The sequence below is a fragment of the Branchiostoma floridae genome, chromosome 15, assembly GCF_000003815.2.
Source record: "Branchiostoma floridae strain S238N-H82 chromosome 15, Bfl_VNyyK, whole genome shotgun sequence".
Classification (NCBI taxonomy): Eukaryota; Metazoa; Chordata; class Leptocardii; order Amphioxiformes; family Branchiostomatidae; genus Branchiostoma; species Branchiostoma floridae.
Window position 1 is genome coordinate 16,601,755 of NC_049993.1, and position 20,462 is coordinate 16,622,216.

Below are 20,462 nucleotides of genomic sequence, written 5' to 3' on the forward strand. Positions count from 1 at the left end.
CAAATTGAACTATTTTTCTGTGTGTATTTGAACACATCTGCGTAGGGGAGATGAGTCAGGCCGCTGTCCATCACAAATCTTTGACCAATGAGCGTGCAGCTGAACGCCAGTGAAATATTTGCATTCTTGTGCGAATGGCCCACTATCCGAATATCCTGCTAATCTTAAACGAGGACTTTCATTTTTGGTCACGATATCTGCTGAAAATATGTAAACCATTTGGAAGCTTCTCTACCAAATAAAAGAGTTGTTTATTTTTTTGAATTCATCTTATGGCAAGCCATCTTGAAAAAGCAAGTACAAGAGAAAACGGAAAGCGTATCTTAGTAAGATGAATAAGCCGCTAGTTTTTGAACGAGAGTATCCCATGATGCCACACGCGTCTTTTGAACACGACGTGCTCTGATTGGTCCGTTTGTACGAACGGCTATCTCTGATTGGTCACTGCGCCCGGGACCTTTAAACGCGTCTGTCCTGCTTTGTTGTCATATTAGACAGTCGAGGATTTCCAGAGCGGTATTAAAACAGCTTGGGTTTGTAGTGTTTTCTTATCGTTTGTTGAATATTTTAGACTTTGTTATGTAACTGCAAAAGTTTGGGTATTTAACGAACAATTTTGTGGGTCAAATCTGCAAGAAAGCATGGAAACAAACCACAGTAAACGTTTGCGCCAGTGCATAATGTGGGGAGGGGGGCGTAAGGAGATGTTCACAAAAAATTGGTTTTGGTTTCTTCGCCCAAGGAAGGCCTTCTTTCGCTTTTGCAGGTTTCCAGAATTGTGCAACTTCTGAAAAGTAATGGAGAGACGCCTGTTCTTACAGGTTCATGGGCGTTGTTCGACTTTTTAAAATCTCTTTTCGAGAACTCGAACTCGCGGCCTGGCCATGGCATGCATAAATTTATCTGAATACCGTAAGTAAAATTCAAATCATTTTGTATGGCTTCTTCAAGTTCCGACGCCACGGCTAGGTTTCGTTCTTTGTTTGAAAGCGACAGGTACGAAGAAGCCAAACCTCTTCGAGCACAAAGCAAAACAAGGTTTGGCTGGAAGTACGCTGTACAAAAAAGTTTTTAATCTTTTATTCTGTTTCATGAAACTGTTTCATGAAAACATCAACAACGTGATGGTGGCCTAGCACGAAGAAGAACCGAACTAAAGCTACGTACATTGCAAAAAGTATTTGCAATGGAACAAATGTTATTTTCTATAGCTCTCGTTTCTTTAACCTGTGTCATGTATATGTTATATTGTACTTATAATGATCTGTTTGATTTCAGGTCACACCCTGAGCTATTTCATCATGGATTATGACATCAGCGAGCTCAACTGCAGCGTAACCGTCCAAAGTCTTGCTCCAACTGGTGAAATCCTCAAGAACAAACTCTTCAAGAACATCACCCTCTTCTTACTACGCAACGAGTTCCGGGACATCATCTTAAAAATCGACCAGGGCAAGACAGACGTCAAGTACCCACTACAAGACATCAAGGTGTTCAGCAGGTTTGCCAAGGACGGAAAAGCAACGATTCGAATCCCGAGCCACAAAATCCAGCTCCTTATCTCAAACTGTCCCCCGGCAAAACTTGTGCTGTTCCTGAGAACAATCGGTGCAAAGGTAGAACAGCTGAAACAGACTGGGGTGGCCACGGACAGACAGAGGTTGAGATCAAACCTGCCCAGAAGACTAGAACACATCAGCCCTCTGTGCCAGAAGGACTTGGACGCAGTGAACAGAATCAGAGAGGCACAGGCTACAGCTGCACTGAAGGGGAGAACTCCTGGGCTAAAGAGGAAGAGACCTTTGGGAGACACCACAAATGCTCAGGTATGAGTGAACTGTATGACTGCAATTTGTTTTTGTATTCCTTTTTTCCATATATGGCCTTATTCGGTTAATGTTGACCATGGTTAAATCCTAATTGATATCAGCCCTACAGCGTCGACTGTGGCTATACAACTTCCTATACGACAATTACAGTCTCTGCCACATGCACATAGGGCACATCTGTAAGCTGACTCAGGTGTGTTGCAGAGTTCTTTTCGCAACATCCACTTTTCTTCTGCCATGCGCAATTTCAGTCTGATTTCTCCTGTTTTTTTCCCATTCTTCCTAATAATTGATAACGAGTGAGAATGGGAGCCTCTGCAAAGGCTAGCATAGTCCTTGGCTCCAACATTAACCTATCTGGCACTCCATTTTGTTTACTGAGGTTCCCATACTCACTCCAATTTTTTTTTTAATGGTACATACAATGTGTATCTAACTAGGCTGTACAAAACAGAGTAAATATACAAAACAATGCATAACACACTGAAGCCATGTGTCTGCTTTGAGATGTGTCTGCTTGGAGACTACACAGTTATGTGTTGTAGTCTGCGCATAATTCTCCCAGAGCTGTTTTCACATGCATTGTTGTTGTTGAGTGGTTGCCCACCAGGTTTGAAAAGAGTCTTGGAGACTGTTTGCATAGAGTCACACCCTTGAAGAAACAGCATACAAAAGTTTTCACAATTATGTATGTTGTCTGCAGGTGTACCAAACATTATTGGACAATGCATTGAAGTTGTAACCTTGTCATGCTTGTAAAACTTAGACCCTAGATTACTAGTTCTGCCAAACAATTAGGAGTAATGCCTTCATCGCCGGAGGGAGATTCTTGTACTGCACACGTCTTATAACTTGCTGATTTTTAGGTAGAAATAAGTGACTCCCTGCCCTCCAGGTTGACGATAGTAAAACAAATTCTAGTGAATTCAAATTCTTTGGATGTCAATGGAAAAAAATATCCAGATTGACCTTGACCCTTGTTGTTGTTGACCTTTGCCCCAGGTTGACCCTGTCCCAAGAAAGAAGCTGCACATGTCCAGCACAGTGTCCAGACTGACCCAGGAGCAGCAGGCCGTGCTGAACGCTGTCCAAGCTGGACACAACATCTTCTTCACAGGTAAAGTAAAATAGCTGGCTTAACTTTCATTCTTGAACAGAACATTAAATGGAGGCCCTGTGTTTAAGGAGAGCCACACCTTGAGCACATTAAAGAACCCACCACACTTCTACAAAAGTGTGTGGTCCTTCCTGGTAAGAGTGGATCAACCTACCAACTTAAATAGAAGAAGAAGAAGAAATGGGGTAGAAAATTTCTTGAGCAACCCTTGTAAGCCCTACTTTGCCTATTGACAGTTAGTCGAGCTTGCCTCAGCCTGATGTTTCTGACATATGGAGAAGAGATGCTGCTACAGTGAGCAGAAGTGGTCCATGTGGCCTTGCACTGAGCAAACTTGTTAAAAAAATATGCCACTGCATATATGCCGACTGCTGCCTACCCCTGCGTCAGGGAACCCAGCAGCAGTATAATCTAACCATGGATAGTGAGTGAGTGAGTGATATTCTATTTTTCCATGCCATGTATTCTGTGTTGTTACAGGTAGTGCAGGTACAGGAAAGTCCTTCCTCCTGCGGAAGGTCATCGGATCGCTCCCTCCTGAACACACGTTTGCCACGGCCAGTACGGGAGTCGCTGCCTGCCACATCGGAGGGACAACGCTACATTCCTTTGCAGGTTTGTTACAGTTAACATGCCATAAATTCAGAAATGTTTTCAGCATTTTTATGTTTGCTGCTTTCGCAAACATATTTTTTCTGTTTCTGCCCACCCTTTTCTAAGTGCTATGTGTATATCACTATCTAGTGTCTTTTTCTTCTTTTTTGTATACATGTATCTGTATTGTTTGGGTTGGCTTTTAGCTCCTCAATGGGCAGCGTTGTTGTGCTCCCTGTCTGCTACCCTACAGCTTGGTGTCAGTGAGCACATGTGATTGTAAATTAGGAGCTACAAGTACAACTTTCGTAGGCCATTTTTGAATGGCTGCACTGTCACAATATTTTCTTGGAGATGACTTCAATCTGTATTCTGGTCTTTTAGATACAGTCAGTTTGTCTTTTACCAAGACATTTTTCTCTACTCCCCAGGTATCGGCTCAGGCACAGCAGCTATCCAGCAGTGCTACGAGCTTGCCTCCCGCCCGGGGGTGCGGAAACAGTGGCGCCAGTGCCGACATCTCATCGTGGACGAAGTCTCCATGATCGATGGCGACTTCTTCGACAAGTTGGAGGCTGTGGCGCGGGCGGTGAGGAAAAGCGACAAACCGTTTGGCGGGATCCAGCTCATCCTGTGTGGGGACTTCCTGCAGCTGCCTCCTGTCACCAAGCCGGGGGAGAAGAGGCGGTTCTGCTTTCAGGTAAACTCAGGCATTCCTTGGGTAGAGTGCTGTAGCTTTTGAGCTTGCTTTACTTTTTTTATGAGATCAAAATGTTAGTCTATTGGTCTTTTAATACATTTGTATATCTTACATGGCACATGGTTGTGGACCTACAGTATATTCAGTATGTCCAGTAATACATGCAACCTAATCTCTGGTGACAAACCCCATAAGGTACACATGTGGTGCCTTAGCAGGGTCAAGATTAAAACTCTACAATTTCTTTATCATAGGAACCTTTGATAATGAGACAGGGACTTCATGTCAAGCTTGTGGTGCTTCTATTCTTGATAACTCACACCATGTGTTGTTGATTCCTCAGTCCCGTTCCTGGCACAAGTGCATACAGGCCAGCTATGAGCTGACCCAGGTCAAGAGGCAGACGGACCCCACCTTCATCAACATCCTACAGAACATCAGGGTCGGCAGGTAGGTCAGGGGTGAAAGGTTGAGTGTCAGGGGATTGAGTAGAAGCTGCTCTTTTTTGGAAATACTTTGAATCCCGCCATGAAATGTGTAGGTAAATGGTTGGTGGAAACAAACTGATCTAAAAACTCTGGATTGGTTATTAGAAAATATATCAGTATGAAGTTTTTGAGACACCCAAAACTTTTTAAGGATTACTATATAGTAAAATAAACAGCACCTGCCAGTTCATAGAGACACACAGTTACAAGTTAGTATTTTGTTTCAGTTTCTATTTGCATTTCACAGAAGAGCAGATTGTTTTTGAGGATACTTTGATGAAATTAATTCAATGCATCTCTCTCCCTTTTATATCAGACCCCTATTGATACCATTATTTCATTCAAGGAGGTTGAAACTCCATTCCTTGATTTTAGCAAAACATAACTTATTTCTTTCCTAACACTAAGATGTCCACCTGCAATATCAACACGACTGTCTGCTACCGAGACTCACAAGATCGAGAGGGAGGGTATCGTTGCCACGCGGCTCTGTACACACAAGGAGGACGTGAACCACATTAACGATGTACGACTTAAAGAGCTGGAGGGTGAGTCATGTGACAAAAACTTCACAAATGGAAATTCTAACTTCAGATTTATACAAATGTCAAATGTCAAACCTGTACAAGTGACCACTTAGCCAATGTGACCATGTTTTTGTAGTCCTTTAGTTATTAGTTTTCCCCATTTGGTACTGGGTGTTTGGATGTGTTTCTAGGCATAGTTTTTGTCAGGCTCTCTATTTTGTCCCATTTTTTTCCCAGGAAAAAAAAAAGCCCGACAAAAACACTTTAACTTAGTTTAAGAACCAGCCGGAGCTAAACATCTGCTTGTATACATGCTGTACCTCATACAAGATCACTGTTTTACATTTCTTTGCTTTAACGTCACCGTTATTATGTCATTATCATGCTGTTACCTAGGAGACACAAAGGCATTTGAGGCCCATGACAGTGACCCAGACCTGGTGAAGACTATCAACACCCTCTGTCCTGTGGAGAAGAACATCCAACTGAAAGTGGGAGCACAGGTGAGGAGCAGAGATAACTGAATAAGGTGTGACTGTATGTCTGGAAAGCTGCTGTGTTATGGCCTTGCACAGGCGCTGTAAGTGCAGAAATTTTCGCTGTGGTTTTATGTTGAACTTTGCAGTTTTCGCATTACCAATTCACTGCGAACTTAAAACCACCACAAACATTTTTCCATGACAGTAAGAGACTATAGTGCAAAATGTTACCGCGAACTTAAAACCACTGTGAACAGTCCTTTCCCCGCTACAGCGAAGGTTAATCCCTATATATGACTTAAATTAAATGCATTTACAGTACCTGGTTATGATTCATCGGTTATAATATATTATAACTAACAGGCACTGTATGCCTGGAAAGTTGATGTGTTGTGTCCAAATGCAGGACTGAGGCATATTGGTCAACCAATTCAAATTCAATTGATCAGTCATGCAGCATAGTGATAGGGTGTTTGGCTGAAAGACTAGAGGTCATGGGTTTGAGTTTCCTGATATGCTCCGACTTTGTGCCCTTAAAAGATTTTCAAGGCACAAATTTTATTCGGGTGACAATGAGTATCAACCTTCAGATAGGACAGCTGTTTTAGATTCTCTGTTACCTTGCACTATCCTTTAGAGGAATGCCCTGTTTTAGCTCATAATCAGTAAAATCTTTCACTCCTAAACCCGTTTTTTGGTTGTTTTTCCACAGGTGATGCTGGCTAAGAACCTGGATGTACAGCGGGGTCTGGTAAATGGTGCCCGGGGGGTGGTGACGGGGTTCCAGACTTCAGGGGCAGGTAAGGGCAACATGCACGCTGCTGGAAAGGGTTGTAGCCTCTTGGATGGGATGTTAAAGGCATGATAATTTGTAATGCCTGTCTTTGCTGCCATGTCCATTGTAAGATTAGTTCTTCAGTGAGCTTTACTGGTTTTAGATCACAAAGCAGTTGCAATCCTGGCAATTGTGTATATGTAGCTAATATGCGCCACTGTTTATTGTACTTGTTGAAAATAGCTTAATGTCTTCTTTTGCAACCAATGGAAGATTAATATTACATCTTCAGCAACTGTTTTGAGATCAGTTCAGTTAATTGTTAAACCACCAGCACTGGCAAATGCATCTTAGGTATAGATTATGACCTGTTTTTCAGATAACAAGTTGGATAAAAGCTACAGGAACATAACAACTCACCACAAAAGATACTCAACAAATTGAAACTTACTGCTGTTCTTAATCTGATACAACACATTGATTTTTGGGCAAGTTTTTATTACACTTAGACTGTCCCCTCACATATTTCTTCTCCCCCCAGGCCTTCCTATTGTAAAGTTCCTGTGTGGAGTGACAGAGCCTGTGAAGCACGAACGCTGGACGTTCAAGGCCACGGGAGGAATCTTCCTGACGAGGCGACAGCTGCCAATCAAGCTGGCCTGGGCCATCTCCATCCACAAAAGCCAGGTCAGAGGTCACAACCTGTCAATCAGGAGCATAGGCTACCTTTTCGTGTCTTTATAATATAGGTGTCGGGTCTTGTGTTTAGCTCAGAACAAAGTGGTACTGGGTTCAAAACCAGTCTTATCACAGATCTTGTGCCATTTGGAAAGATGCTCTATATGAATTTCCTCCCTTCACTCAGGTGAAAATGAGTAGCTAGCTTCGGCTTGGGGTGTCCGTAGGATGTTAAATGAACCGTGTATAGATTTAAAGTCTTAAAATTGTAACATAATGAACCATGCCATAGTGATGATTGTCATCGTCGTGGACACTTGGCGGAAGAAAGAAAGGAAAATTCAAGCTATTAGCCTATTACAGTATCAATCCTCTAACTTACACCACCAGGGAATGTTTCTTCACTGCACGAATTGTGGTTGTACCCAAATAAATCAATCCTTTCTTATTCTACACCACCAGGGAATGTCTCTTGACTGCGTTGAGATGTCGCTGTCCCGGGTGTTTGAGAGCGGCCAGGCGTACGTCGCCCTGTCCCGAGCCCGCAGCCTTCAGGGTCTCCGCGTGCTCGACTTCGACGCCAAGTGCGTTCGCGCCAACCCAGATGTGATACAGTTCTACCAGAGACTGAGGAAGCAGCAGAGAATGATGCAGGCGTCCATGGACAGATATGTGGACAAGGAGAATGTGCAACCTACTTGGTAGCTGTAGCTCTCCAAGAAGATGTCAGAATGAATGATTTTACAGTACTGTATTTTATTGCCTTGTTTTTCTGACATGTGACTTTGTTAGGAGGCCAGGGTTGTCTGTCAAAGACAGGGCCATCTTTCCTTCAAGTATCTGTTTGGAAATTAGGAGTGCAAGGGTTTTTGTAAGGATAGCAAACAGTTCTTAGAAAGATCAGCACTGATTCTGTCAATGTCAGGTGCATCTGTGCCAACCCAGACGTGCTGCAGTTTTACAAGAGACTGGGGAAACAGCAGAGGATGATGCAGGCGTCCATGGACAGATATGTGGACAAGGAGAATGTGCAACCTACCTGGTAGCACTGGTTACGTTATCTCCAAGCAGATGTCGGAAGGGAAGATAGGAATGTTTTCTGACTACCACCTTTTCTGACATACTACTATACTAGCTAGTACTGGCTTCGTTAGGGGTTTTATCTGTCCAAAATGGAGCCCTCAGAAGACATACAGGTTTTGCTAGAGATATCTTTCCAAAACAGAGCAATCGGAAAATGGTCATTTCCCTTCCAATGTCTGCTTGGATATTAGCAGTTTAGGCCACACCAATTTAATTTCTTGGTTCACGGATTTTTTCATAAAAAATATGGAGCAAGAGGGCGAAATAAAAATAAAAATCGTAAAATGGTTGGGGTAAAGGTAACGGCTAATCCAAAACATAAAGAAAAAAAGTTTTCAGCTTGAAAAAAGTACAAAAACACTATTATTGTATGGTAACAGCACCTGTACCCACACTTTAAGGAGCTTATAATATAAAGGCCAATTTGCTACACCAGAAAGCTGGTGAATGGTTTCATTAATGGTGAAAATTTGCTGAATGGTAATTTTTATTTTTATTTTTTTTAGGAGCGAGCGAATCCGTGAACCAAGAAATTAAATTGGTGTGGCCTTAGGGATGTATGTAAGAAGTCGCGAAAAGGCTTAGCACTGTTATAGTCGAGCATCCTCGCCTCCAGACCTGTAGATTTTTGTGTGCAACATGCAAGCCTGATGACTCTATGCAAAACAGCCTAAAGTCTGTCCCTCTGGGAATGTTTGCTGTCAGCTGTTGTTCTCAGGAATAAGTTACCATCCAATCTGATTAGCTGGCACCTTAACAGAAACAATAGCTGGAGAGGTGTCGGGATGGATTGTAGGCGATTATGCCAGGGGCAATGGTTTTGTACAGTGTAGTAAAAGCAACAGAGGCCTGATGGCATGAGTCAGAGTAGAATTGATGGACGCAAGGAGTGCTGATGCCATTTTACTCAGGATTTTTTATTACAAGTGTGTAAAGATACAGTTGTCTACCTCAGGACTCGCATAACAATAGTCAGCTTTGTTGCATCTTAATGCCCTTTAATTTTGCAATTTACAAAAATGATTTTAAAAACCTTTTGGTACGGTTCTGTACAGAATGCATGGGCCAATAGTTGTTTCTATATTTGTAAAATTGACAAATGTTAACAGTTAGTCTTTTTCAAGGTAATGACTGCAATCAACTTAATAAGTGATTGAAACATCCCAATCTGTTGAAGGCTAATGACTTTGTTGCTGACAATGGACTATATAGGTAGGTAATGTTGCAAATGTAATGTTATTTGAATAAAAGAACAAGCTTAAATCATATTTGATATCTGTTTTATTTGTTTTATATCATGGCATTGTCTACTAATCAGCAAAGCATCTGGAGGCTTGCTGTTTGTGTTCTAAGCCTGAATTTGGCATCCCGGTTGTAGGGATTATAATGTTAGTCCATCAGTTATAAACAAAGTCTCTGATAAGCCGTTACTAATTGTGACAGAGTCACTGTAATAGTTTTAGGCATGCCCAGGGTTAACTGCGCATGAGCAGAGAGGAGGGGTTCAAGAGACGAAAGTTTGGCAGTGTGAAGTCCTGCTATGTAGATTTAGAGGTTTCATGCATTAAAAGAGCAACATCGGAACTACAGCGTCGGTCTATCTTGTGACACTAATATTAAACAATATGTAGCCATGAGGTCTTGAATATCATTTAAACAAACATTTAAACAAAGTACAAAGTTAACAAACATAGTATTTCTCACTAAAAGCTTTTCAACTCATTGTTCACCAGGGCTCGAAATACCACCTGCATACGCACGTTAGTGCAGGTGAAATTGGAGCTGTGCAGGTATTTCTGGTGTCTACCTGCACCTAACCTGCACTTTCCATATACTGGGTTTTATACAAAAATGTCCTATATGATGTAGGTGTGTATGGATTGTTATTAGCTGCATTGATAAAGTATGAAAGAAAAAATAGTAATGCATTGTTCCTAAACAATTTTAGTATGATTCATAGTTCTTAAGTTCAGAGTGGTGCAGGTAAAGTTTTTCTGGTGCAGGTAATTTTCAATGTTACCTGCACCAGTGCAGGTATGCAGAAAAAAGTATTTCGAGCCCTGTTCACGCAAGAGCAAGAAGACCATCAGACAGTGTATAAAGCCTGAATGCTATCCTCCAATAAAAATGTGGTTTGACCAGTGCATTTCAGATAACAAGTACCTGTGCAGTTCTATGCAGTGTCCCTTGAAACATGCCACTGACAGGCAACCATTAGGAGTCAGAGCAATGCCACCGATCTCGTCTCCCTTAACTGTTGCTACATTCCGTATGAACGTTCGGTTAGGCCTCGGATAGGCACACAGCCATCACGCATTATTCCAACAATAATGTTACCGTCAAACGATAAACCAATTGGCTTTTTAAATTCCCCATCATTCTCACCTTCTTTACCAAACTCGAACTTTGTGTTTCCGTCAAGGTCAAATGCAACTACTTTGTCCCAATGTTGTCTGTGAAAAACATCACATCACGTGACTCATCTATGTGACATACACTGGCTTCTGTAACTGCCCCTTGCCGATCTCCTGGATGAGGTGCAGGAGACAGAAATTTGATGGCTTTAGCATAAGCCGTCCAGGCATTATGCAACAAAAAAGTTGGTGCGGGCCTCCAAAGAACCCCCACCCCTATTTTGAATAGGATTGAATATGGGACAGTCTAAACTAAGCCGTAGGGGCAGTCTTAACTAAGTATGCAGACAGGCAAATTACTCGACAAGAACAAATTACTCAGCACAGTACATCCTGCCCATGGGGGCATCAGTTCAGAAGATCATGCAGATTCGGGTATCAGTTAAGAAAATCATGCAGATATGGGTCCTCCAGCAGGTTTGGTTGGAGATTTCCCATTGGCTGTTGAGGCTGAGGAGGGTGCAGAGGCAGCTGTTGCATCATGGAACCTAGTCCTTGCGGACGAAGCTGCTGCTGCCCTGTCCACTGGTTCGGGTTGAGCATCTGCAGTTGCTGTAGGGGAGGGACAGAAACCATCAGCACCTAATCATCTGCACCTAACCATCAGTGCCTAACCATCCACACCTATTAAGATAAGCACCTAACCATCTGCATCTAACCATCCACACCTATTAATATAAGCACCTAACCATCAGCACCTGACCATCAGCACCTAACCATCAGCACCTAACCATCAGCACCTGACCATCAGCACCTAACCATCATTGCCTAACGATAAGCACCTAAACATTAACACCTAACCATCAGCACCTAATCTTCAGTGCCTAACCATCAAGTTAGTTAAGTTTTAAAAAGTCCTGCTATTGGCTAACTGTTGCTGAAATGAGGATCGCTATTGGCTGCCTGTTGCTGAGATGAGGATTGCTATTGGGTACCTGTTGCTGAGTTGAGGATTGCTATTGGGTACCTGTTGCTGAGTTGAGGATTGCTATTGGCTGCCTGTTGCTGAGACGCGGATTGTTATTGCTTACCTGTTGACGGTTGAAAGGCTGGTTCAAGACACGCTGGTTGGGTTGCTGTTGCTGAAACTGCTGTCGTCTCTGCTGCTGCTGATTCAGCTGATGCTGCCTGTTTATCTGTCTCTGCTGTTCCATCAGCTGATGCTGCCTGTTCAGCTGATGCTGATGCTGCTGGTTCATCAGCAAGGACAATAAACAAAGAATCATCAGCAGGGACAAATAAATAATCATAAGAAGGGATAAGCAATCATCAGCTGTGACAAACAAACAATCATGGAACTCTTCATTCCTCTTTAACGAACTCATTAAACCATGTTCATAAACTTGACAGCATTTTGTCATTTCTTCATTTTCACAGTGATAGCTGATTGGAAATAGAGTTGCTCGTTAATTGGCTGTGGATAGTGTTAGCTGATTGGTTGTGGTGAGTGTTAGCTGATTGGCTGTGGAGAGTGTTAGCTGATTGGTTATGGGGAGTGTTAGCTGATTGGCTGCGGAGATTGTAAAATGATTGGCTGTGGGGAGTGTTAGCTGATTGGCTGTGGAGATTGTAAAATGATTGGCTGTGGGGAGTGTTAGCTGATTGGCTGTGGAGAGTGTAAGATGATTGGCTGTGGGGAGTGTTAGCTGATTGGCTGTGGAGAGTGTTAGCTGATTGGCTGTGGAGAGTGTTAGCTGATTGGATGAATTCTCTCCTAACTGATTGCTGATTGGTTAGCCTACCTGGTTCATGTTGCCTGAGGAAGTGCTGACAGCTGATTGGCCACTGCTCATCATGTTTCTTCCGCCTCCCAGGTTTCCATGGTTACCAAACTGTAAACAGAAACGTCATAAAGGATTGATCCTACTGGTGCTTTATACCAAGGAGGTTAACCAAGGAGGTTAAAAATGTCTTTTTTTAACCTCCTTGTTAATACAAACTGCTGATTGCCACATCAGGTAAAGGTTACAGGGCTCGAAATACCACCTGCATGTGCAGGTTAGTGCAGGTAAAATTGGGGCTGTTCAGGTACTTCTGGTGTGTACCTGCACCTAACTTGCACTGGTCCATGTACTGGGTTTTATACATAAATGTCCTATGATGTAGGTGTGTATGGATTGTTATCGGCTGCATTAATAAAGTATGAAAAAAGAAAGAGCAATGCATGGTTCCAAATCAATTTTAGTGTGATTCATGATTCTTAAGTTCAGAGTGGTGCAGGTAAAATTTGTCTGTTGCAGGTAATTTTCAATGTTACCTGCACCAGTGCAGGTCTGCAGAGAAAAAGTATATTTTGACCCCTGGGTTAATTACAGCAACTGACCTGTTGCTGAGCAGATAAAGGTGCTTGCTGTTGCTGTTGTTGCTGCTGTTGTTGCTGCTGTGCAAACTGCATTGGTGCCGAGTTTGGCTGCTGCACAACTTGCAGCTGCTGCTGCTGGGAATAATGTAAAAGTAAAGTAATCATCTGCACTAAAACAGATTTTTGGATTACTATGATCATAAACTCAGAGAGTATCAACCAATCAGAAGGCCCCATTTCACATATGTTATGACATCATAGAAGTACCAAAAGTGAATCTTCAGCTGTAACAACCTTTCAGAATCGGATCCTATCAGAAGGTCTCAGGGATACATTTATGATATGTTGCTACCCATTATTCCAAGGTTCCCATTATATTGGTATAAAAATACAGGGCATAGGTCTCCTTCTCAGGGTATTGTCAACCACTAGATTAGTTGAGTTCTTACAACCCTAAGTATGCAAGCCAAAATGGTGCCAAGGTTCATACTGTAGAAATCGATCACAAGCAGGCTGGTTCAGGGGGTGGTGGTGAGATTCACAAGCAGTCACTGTGGCATTTTGGCTGGTGCAATGGAATGGTGGTGAGGTTTATCACCCAAACATGCAGTTTGTTTGTTTGTTTATTTTTATTCATCCAGGGTACATGTCGCCTGGCCGGCATTTTTCAAAGATCCCTGGGGGGGACCCCATACATAACAATAATCAATATAAAACCAAATAAATGGTAACACAACAAGAATCGGCAAATAATAATGCAATTGAACTAAGACAAAATAGGGCAAATCAATTGTACAACGTTAATCAGTTTAAGGGTGTATGGAAGGCAGGGTTAGCAACCGTTGCAGGGATCATAAGCATTACAGCCTGGCATGTCTGTGCTGAAGACTTACTCTCTGCAGTGCTTTCTGCTGCTGCGCTTTCTTGTGGTTGATGATGACCGTGCGGATCCCATTGACCAAGCTGGTCTGGTCCTGCGGAATCAGCCCCATAAAGGCCCGCTTCTTTGCACTGTAGACCAACATCAGCACCCGGACATCGCACTGGGTCACATGTGGGAAATGCACACAGCCAGCCTGTAATAAACGTATTGAGTCACATGTGGAAAATGCACACATCATATAACAAACATACTGAGTCACATGTGGAAAATGCACACTGCCTGTAACAAACATACTGAGTCACATGTGGAAAATGCACACAGCCTGTAACAAACATACTGAGTCACATGTCGGAAATGCCCACAGAAAGCACGTACCGGGGACACATGTGGGAAATGCACAGCAAAAATTACTGATGAAGATACCTTCATCACTCAAGACACTAGAAGGGACACTTGACCTAACATATTTCAAAAGACTCAATGCTACAGACAGATTTGCACATTTATTTAGTTGTCAGAACTCCCATAATGCAAAAATAGGCAAATACATCAAAGACTGCTTTGCTATTAGAAAGAATACTGAAGCTAATGATTAGCCTACTTCATTATGATACGACATGAATGAATTATGCATATTAGCCATTATGATACTACATGAATGAATTATGCATATTAGCCCTTATTGTTATGTTAAATACGATGTTAAGCTTTATCCTATACCTCCATTTTGTACTGTATGTAATAGTTGTTGCCATACTTTGTACCATGTACAATTGTCGTGCAATAAAGTTCTCTCCCTAACTCAGGTGAGTGGAAGATAGGTTTTTCATTTAATTATGTTACTTACAAAGTGTACTCTGTAGAGCACCCATAGAGTGTGATATTACTTTCAAAGCCACTGGACTCTGTAGAGCGTGATACTCACAAAGCCACTGGACTTTTGCGGGGCTCTGTAGAGAGCCCATAGAGCATCCTGGTTGTTTCTGAGGCGTTTGTTTGTTCATTTGTTTGATACTTACGAAGCAGCCCGCCATGACTCATAACAGCGCCCATACAGTGTCCTGGTCAGTTTTGAAGTGTTTGGTTGTTAGATACTTACGAAGCCGCCCTCCATGACTCGGTACAGTGCCCGTAGAGCATCCTGGTCGTTGTTAGAGAAGTGAAACCCGACGGTGCGAGAGTTGCGGAAGAGTGGGCCCAGCGGCACGAGCAGTTGCTGCGGAATCGGCTGCATCATCAGCTTACTGGGCCACTTGTCTGCTTGGCTGGGGACAAACATGTGAGCTTTTATAGTTACAAACGTGTTAGCTCGCATAGTCAAAACATGTCAGCCAGTATGGCACAGGTGTAAGGTACAGGTCAGGTACAGGTGTATTTTTAGGTACAGGTGTAAGGTACAGATCAGGTACAGGTGTATTTTTAGGTACAGGTGTAAGGTACAGATCAGGTACAGGTGTATTTTTAGGTACAGGTGTAAGGTACAGATCAGGTACAGGTGTAATTTTAGGTACAGGTGTAAGGTACAGGTGTAAGGTACAGATCAGGTACAGGTGTAATTTTAGGTACAGGTGTAAGGTACAGATCAGGTACAGGTGTATAGTTAAGTACTTACAGAGTCTCTCCTGGCTGGCTGGATACCTGACAGGCCAGTGACCTGTTAACCTTCTGTGGAAGGTCGCTCGGATTGTTCTTGGGCTAATAGGGGGTAAACCAGAATTGGTCAAAATGGGGTCAAACTAACAAGAACTCTCATAAGTTAGCATGGGTATGGTCAATTTTCTTGTGTTTGTAACTAGGGGTGGGTACCAGTGCAGGTTTGGACCTGAACCTGGACCTGGTTTCAATATGTGAGAACTTTTGAATGGACGATACTCAAAACAATGGTCCATTTGCAACAAAGAAATCTGTTTTGTGGAGTATTCGACTACCGCTAGCGTTTTACTCACTCCTTAAAAGTAACTATTTGTAAGATAAGGTAACAGTTCTGTAAAAGATTATAGACATTTTGACGTTATCTGGACACTGACAGACATTCAGGAAGGATAATTCAAAACAACTTACTGGCACTTCCTGCCATTCCAAGGCCCCTTTCCAGATAGGAACCCTTGTCTGATTTCCTGCCTGCTGAGACTGCATCTGCACAGGAGCTGGGGCGGCTCGGGGGCCTTGCTGCATGCTTGTCTGCATCGGCTGGAAAAAATGTTCATATTGACTAGCAGGAACTCAAGCAAGTAGACAGTTGTCCCGCAGAAACACAAACACGTGCAGGTGTGTTCAGGTTTGCCTTACCTGTGCAGGTGTGCCTTACCTATGCAGGTGTGTGCAGGGGTGCCCTACCTGTGCAGGTGTGCCCTACCAGTGCAGGTGTGCCCTACCTGTGTAGTTGTGCCTTACCTATGCAGGTGTTTGCAGGTGTGCTTTACCAGTGCAGGTGTGCTTTACCCATGCAGGTGCGCCATTGCCATACCTGTGCCAGCATGTGCAGGTGTGCCTTGCCTATGCAAGTGTGCCTTGCCTGTGCAGGTTTTCCTTACCTGTGCAGGTATGTCTTACCTGTGCAGGTTTGGGAGGTGCTTGAGGCTGCCAGCTTCCCTGTTGCTGTTGTCCTGTGGTGGGAGCAGCTCTCAGCAGGTGGGAAGGTCCTCTTGAAGGGGGAGGGGTGGGGGTCTGCAGAACAGATACAGATCATCAGATATCATCAGGTGATGGTGAGACTGTGACGATTTCTACCGGATTGTGATGTTTTCCCAGTTGATGATCTACCCCAGTACATGCCGTACAAACCAAAGTCTTGCAGCTCTCACAGTAGAAGACCAGTTCTTGGTTCTTGTGTTTGTGACAGTGTCATTTGTATTGAACTTTATCCATGCATTCCTTTGCTTCCATAATGTCTTGTGTGACAATTTCATGGTCTTAAAGTGAACAAAAATTTTATGACCAGCATTACCAAACTGAGAACAAGGTTAAGGTTTGGAATTTGATTTGACCAGATAATGACGAAGTAGTCCGTGAAAATAAGACGCAAATCATAGGTCACCACCTTAGTTTTGGCTCTAAATTTTTCGGCTACCACTAAAGCAGTGTATAATCTTTTTTATTTCCCAAAAAGCCTGTTTTGGTAGCGTTTTTTGGTGGCGCAGATTTCGCCGTGCGGTTAATACTTCCTGATATTAGTGCGCTATAGCGGTAATGCGGTTTCGTTGCCTGATTACCCAGATTGTGCGTTCTATGTGCGTTTTGGGTCTGTTTTAGCGCCATCAGAGTTCGCGGAAAATGTATCGGATAACTTTTCTTCCTTTTTGTTCAGTATACAAAAGAAGCCTAGACCTTCATTGCCATATTAGTCATTATCCCAGGAAAACTAATTTTTTTCCGTGTAGTGGCATGTAAAAAAAGCCCCAAAATTAGCAATTTCTGGGTAAAAATTTTATTTCAATGATGGTTTTTACCAAAAATAACATTTCTACAGAAAATGTCAACTGATTCAGTTTCTGTCGGTCAGCGACAAGGCACCTTTTTCTATCGGAAACGTTGAATTGGCCGAAAACCGATGTTTTGAGAAGCGATAGCGCTTTTCAAAACACACAGTGAAATCGGCTCCAAATCGTATTAGATAAAAACTCCGAACCGAGACCATACTAGTAAGTGCACACTGCCTCGAAATGCGGGTGAAAGGAACTCTGGGTAATATGTCAAAGTTGAAGGCCCTCAGACATCAACAGTCTCGTCTCTACCATTGTTTCGATTTGTGTAACAATGTCCGGAACGTAATGGCGCCTGAAAAATGACGGAATGTTGACTTTCTGTGGGCTTTCAACTTTGACATATTACCAAGAGTTCCTTTCACCCGCGCATGCGTGGTAACTAGTGTGAGAAGGCTTATACATTGCCATACATTGCATTGTCACTGTTGTGCAATAAATCATCATCATCATCAGTATAACGGGGACTTTACGGTGCATGCCAACACAAGAATCACACAGCAACAAAGCACAAATTATGATCTGTACACCAAGACCCCATCTTGCCCTCCCTCATCACCTGGCACGGCACACCTAGCTCTGCTCCTCTCTTGCCCGCCGCGAAGTCCAGCAGGTTGTTGACGTAGAAGTTGGTCCTGAGTCCGTCCACACCTTGGTCTGGTAGACTGAACTGTGCGCGGCAGGTTGGACACTCCAGCGGCTGTTGTTTGGTGGCCCATTCTTTCAAACACTCCGTACAGAATGTGTGCAGACATGGCAGAATTTTTGGATCCCGGAAGTGCAGCATACAAACTGGGCACGTCAGGAACTCCTCGTCAAAGCCGTCTGGCATGTTACTTGCCATGTTGCAGTGCTAAGATCTTGACTCCTTGAACTCCACACTGACCACATATACAGTATATGGTCGCACGTCTAGCTCGATCTTAGCGAGGCTATTTGTTGACTTCCTGTTCCGCTTTTTCTCCAAATTTGGTTTCGGCGGGTGACTCACATCACGTGACTACAGCGTACTATCCTACTCTCCAAGCAGAGGCTAGGCTCCGGCTGTTTTTTTAGTCGTTTTTATCGGGCTTTCTATTTTCTATTGTATCTTGCTTTTTCTTTCCTTTACTTTAGTCCGTACACAGCAAGATACAATACAAAATACAAAGCCCGATAAAAACGACTAAAAAAACGTTAAAAAACAGCCGGAGCCTAACCTCTGCTTGGAGAGTAGTACTAGCCTCCCTCCTCCTCCCTCCCAGACTTCTTGATGGGTGGTCTTTACAGTAACAAAAGGCAGCTGGATATGATTTTGGAAACGGGCAGATGTTTCAGACAACCATCCGGTGTCTTTCGTCAGTGCTTTGATTTGATATATTGGGCTGTATTAGAGAGAAATACATCCAGGACTACCCTACTTTAGGAGCTGGAGCCGGAGGCTATTATCAAGGGCCTAAGCCCTGCCGGTGTCGATTCATTCTGACCAATCAGATGAGCGATGCACACCAGGCCGCGTGTTACGGCGTCATAACGTGGAACGGGGCCTTCTGATTGGTCCGCGGCGCCTGGCTATATGATAAATATAGAATAACAGCATTAACGTTTACATAATCGGTACATGAGGTTTGTTTATCGAACTAGCTTATACAGACAACGCAAGAAAACTCTCTCCATCAAGACGAAAGACACCGGATGATTGTCTGAATCGTCAGACCATTTCCAAAATTATATCCAGTTGCTTGAGTAATTGTTGTGTAATTGTTTTTTTGCGTATCTCATTATCTTTATGTCTAACCTTCATCGACGGATATTTTTGCGGGATAGCTGATTCGCGTTTTTCAATATGGCCTAGGGTTCTCTATGCTGTGTAACTTAGTCTCCGGCATAGAGAGGACAGAGAGGTAAGCCCAAGTGTTGAAAATCACCAGCCAGCGCTGAGCCACAAAAACTAGCGGCTACCACCACGGAAGTCTGCGAAGGAGGCTAAGCTATCTATTTGCTGGGTGATTCCCGGTGACGACATCGTTTTGAGCGATCATTGATTTTTTTGGGGGGGGGGGGGGGGGGCATTGAAAAAAAAAATGAACAGAGGGGAGAGCCATGGAATTTATGGACATGGATATGTGGACAGAGAAAACATGCAGCCTACCTGGTAGCACTGGGTAGCTATAGTCATCCTCAAGTAGATGAAGGAAAGGAAGATTCCCTTATTCACATCCTACAGTCTTGGCTTGAGGCACTCAATGCCAATCCCAAGATGGACATTCACGCAGTTTTCGTCGACTTCAGTCGAGCGTTCGATACCATCGACCACAGTGGCCGACTACTGTCATCCTTGGCGGACATGGGCATCAGACAATCACTATGGACATTAATCAGTAGCTACTTAGAAGGCAGATCGCAAATAGTGAAGTGGGGATCCTGTTTATCAAAGCCGCATGATGTACTGTCAGGTGTGCCACAAGGTGGATTGTTGTCACCGCTATTGTTTGTTATCTGCATTAACTCGTTGGATGTATGTTTGCCTCAGTCTGTACTGCCTGTCAAATATGCTGATGATCTCACCAACTCAGAACTGTTGATGGGGTCTTTACCCGGTCAGTCACAAAAGGCTGTTGACGCTGTTGTTGAATGGGGTGGAGGTTTTTCCCTTTCTGTGAATGCTAAGAAAACCAAAGATATGGTAATTAGTGCGAGGAAAAAGGAAAATGTTCCCAATCCACCCCATCTGACAATAGCTGGCCTACAGATACAACGTGTTACTTCATTCAAACTTCTCGGTATTGTTATCTCCTCCGATCTGACTTGGGACGCACACGTCCAGTATATGCTGTCAAAAGCTCGTCCAAGAATGTACTACCTAACTGTAGCTAAGAAGGCTGGACTAGCAACTGATGTGCTTACACGCTTTTACTTGGTATTTATTCGTCCCTTGTTAGAGTATGCCAGTCCAGTGTGGGGAGGGCTGCCTAATCACCTTTCCCATTCGCTTGAGGGCATACAGAACCGTTGCTGTAAGATCATTGGGATACCTGTAGAGTCCTTGCCTTCCCTGTCCATGAGGCGAGTTTGATGGTTGGCTAAATATTTCTAAACTCAATACATTGTAATTCGAGGTAGTGCATTTAA

General features: G+C 43.3%; 2 protein-coding genes across 5 annotated transcripts; one reads left to right on the plus strand and one right to left on the minus strand.

Annotated features, from left to right (window-relative positions):
- Positions 1-455: 455 nt before the first annotated feature.
- LOC118431898 (ATP-dependent DNA helicase PIF1-like) lies at positions 456-8,224 on the plus strand. Of its 2 annotated transcripts, XM_035843326.1 has the most exons (11): positions 870-912; positions 1,279-1,826; positions 2,832-2,946; positions 3,427-3,561; positions 3,972-4,240; positions 4,584-4,690; positions 5,137-5,276; positions 5,652-5,758; positions 6,447-6,534; positions 7,051-7,196; positions 7,650-8,224. In XM_035843326.1, exons 1-11 carry the CDS (start codon positions 885-887, stop codon positions 7,890-7,892), a joined length of 1,926 nt encoding a protein of 641 aa, XP_035699219.1. In that variant the 5' UTR covers positions 870-884; the 3' UTR covers positions 7,893-8,224. The 2 variants fall into 2 exon arrangements, with proteins under 2 accessions (XP_035699218.1, XP_035699219.1); XM_035843325.1 differs by lacking the exons at positions 870-912; positions 7,051-7,196; positions 7,650-8,224 and adding an exon at positions 456-533 and having other exon boundaries at positions 6,447-6,614.
- Positions 8,225-10,338: 2,114 nt separating this feature from the next.
- LOC118431899 (mediator of RNA polymerase II transcription subunit 25-like) lies at positions 10,339-18,312 on the minus strand. 3 transcript variants are annotated; one of them, XM_035843329.1, is made up of 10 exons: positions 17,911-18,312; positions 16,423-16,536; positions 15,931-16,059; positions 15,482-15,564; positions 14,969-15,134; positions 13,880-14,062; positions 13,008-13,118; positions 12,427-12,516; positions 11,716-11,874; positions 10,339-11,236 (listed from the first exon to the last, which is right to left on the minus strand). In XM_035843329.1, exons 1-10 carry the CDS (start codon positions 18,193-18,195, stop codon positions 11,063-11,065), a joined length of 1,494 nt encoding a protein of 497 aa, XP_035699222.1. In that variant the 5' UTR covers positions 18,196-18,312; the 3' UTR covers positions 10,339-11,062. The 3 variants fall into 3 exon arrangements, with proteins under 3 accessions (XP_035699222.1, XP_035699221.1, XP_035699220.1); XM_035843328.1 differs by having other exon boundaries at positions 11,716-11,871; positions 13,008-13,121; XM_035843327.1 differs by having other exon boundaries at positions 13,008-13,121.
- Positions 18,313-20,462: the final 2,150 nt, after the last annotated feature.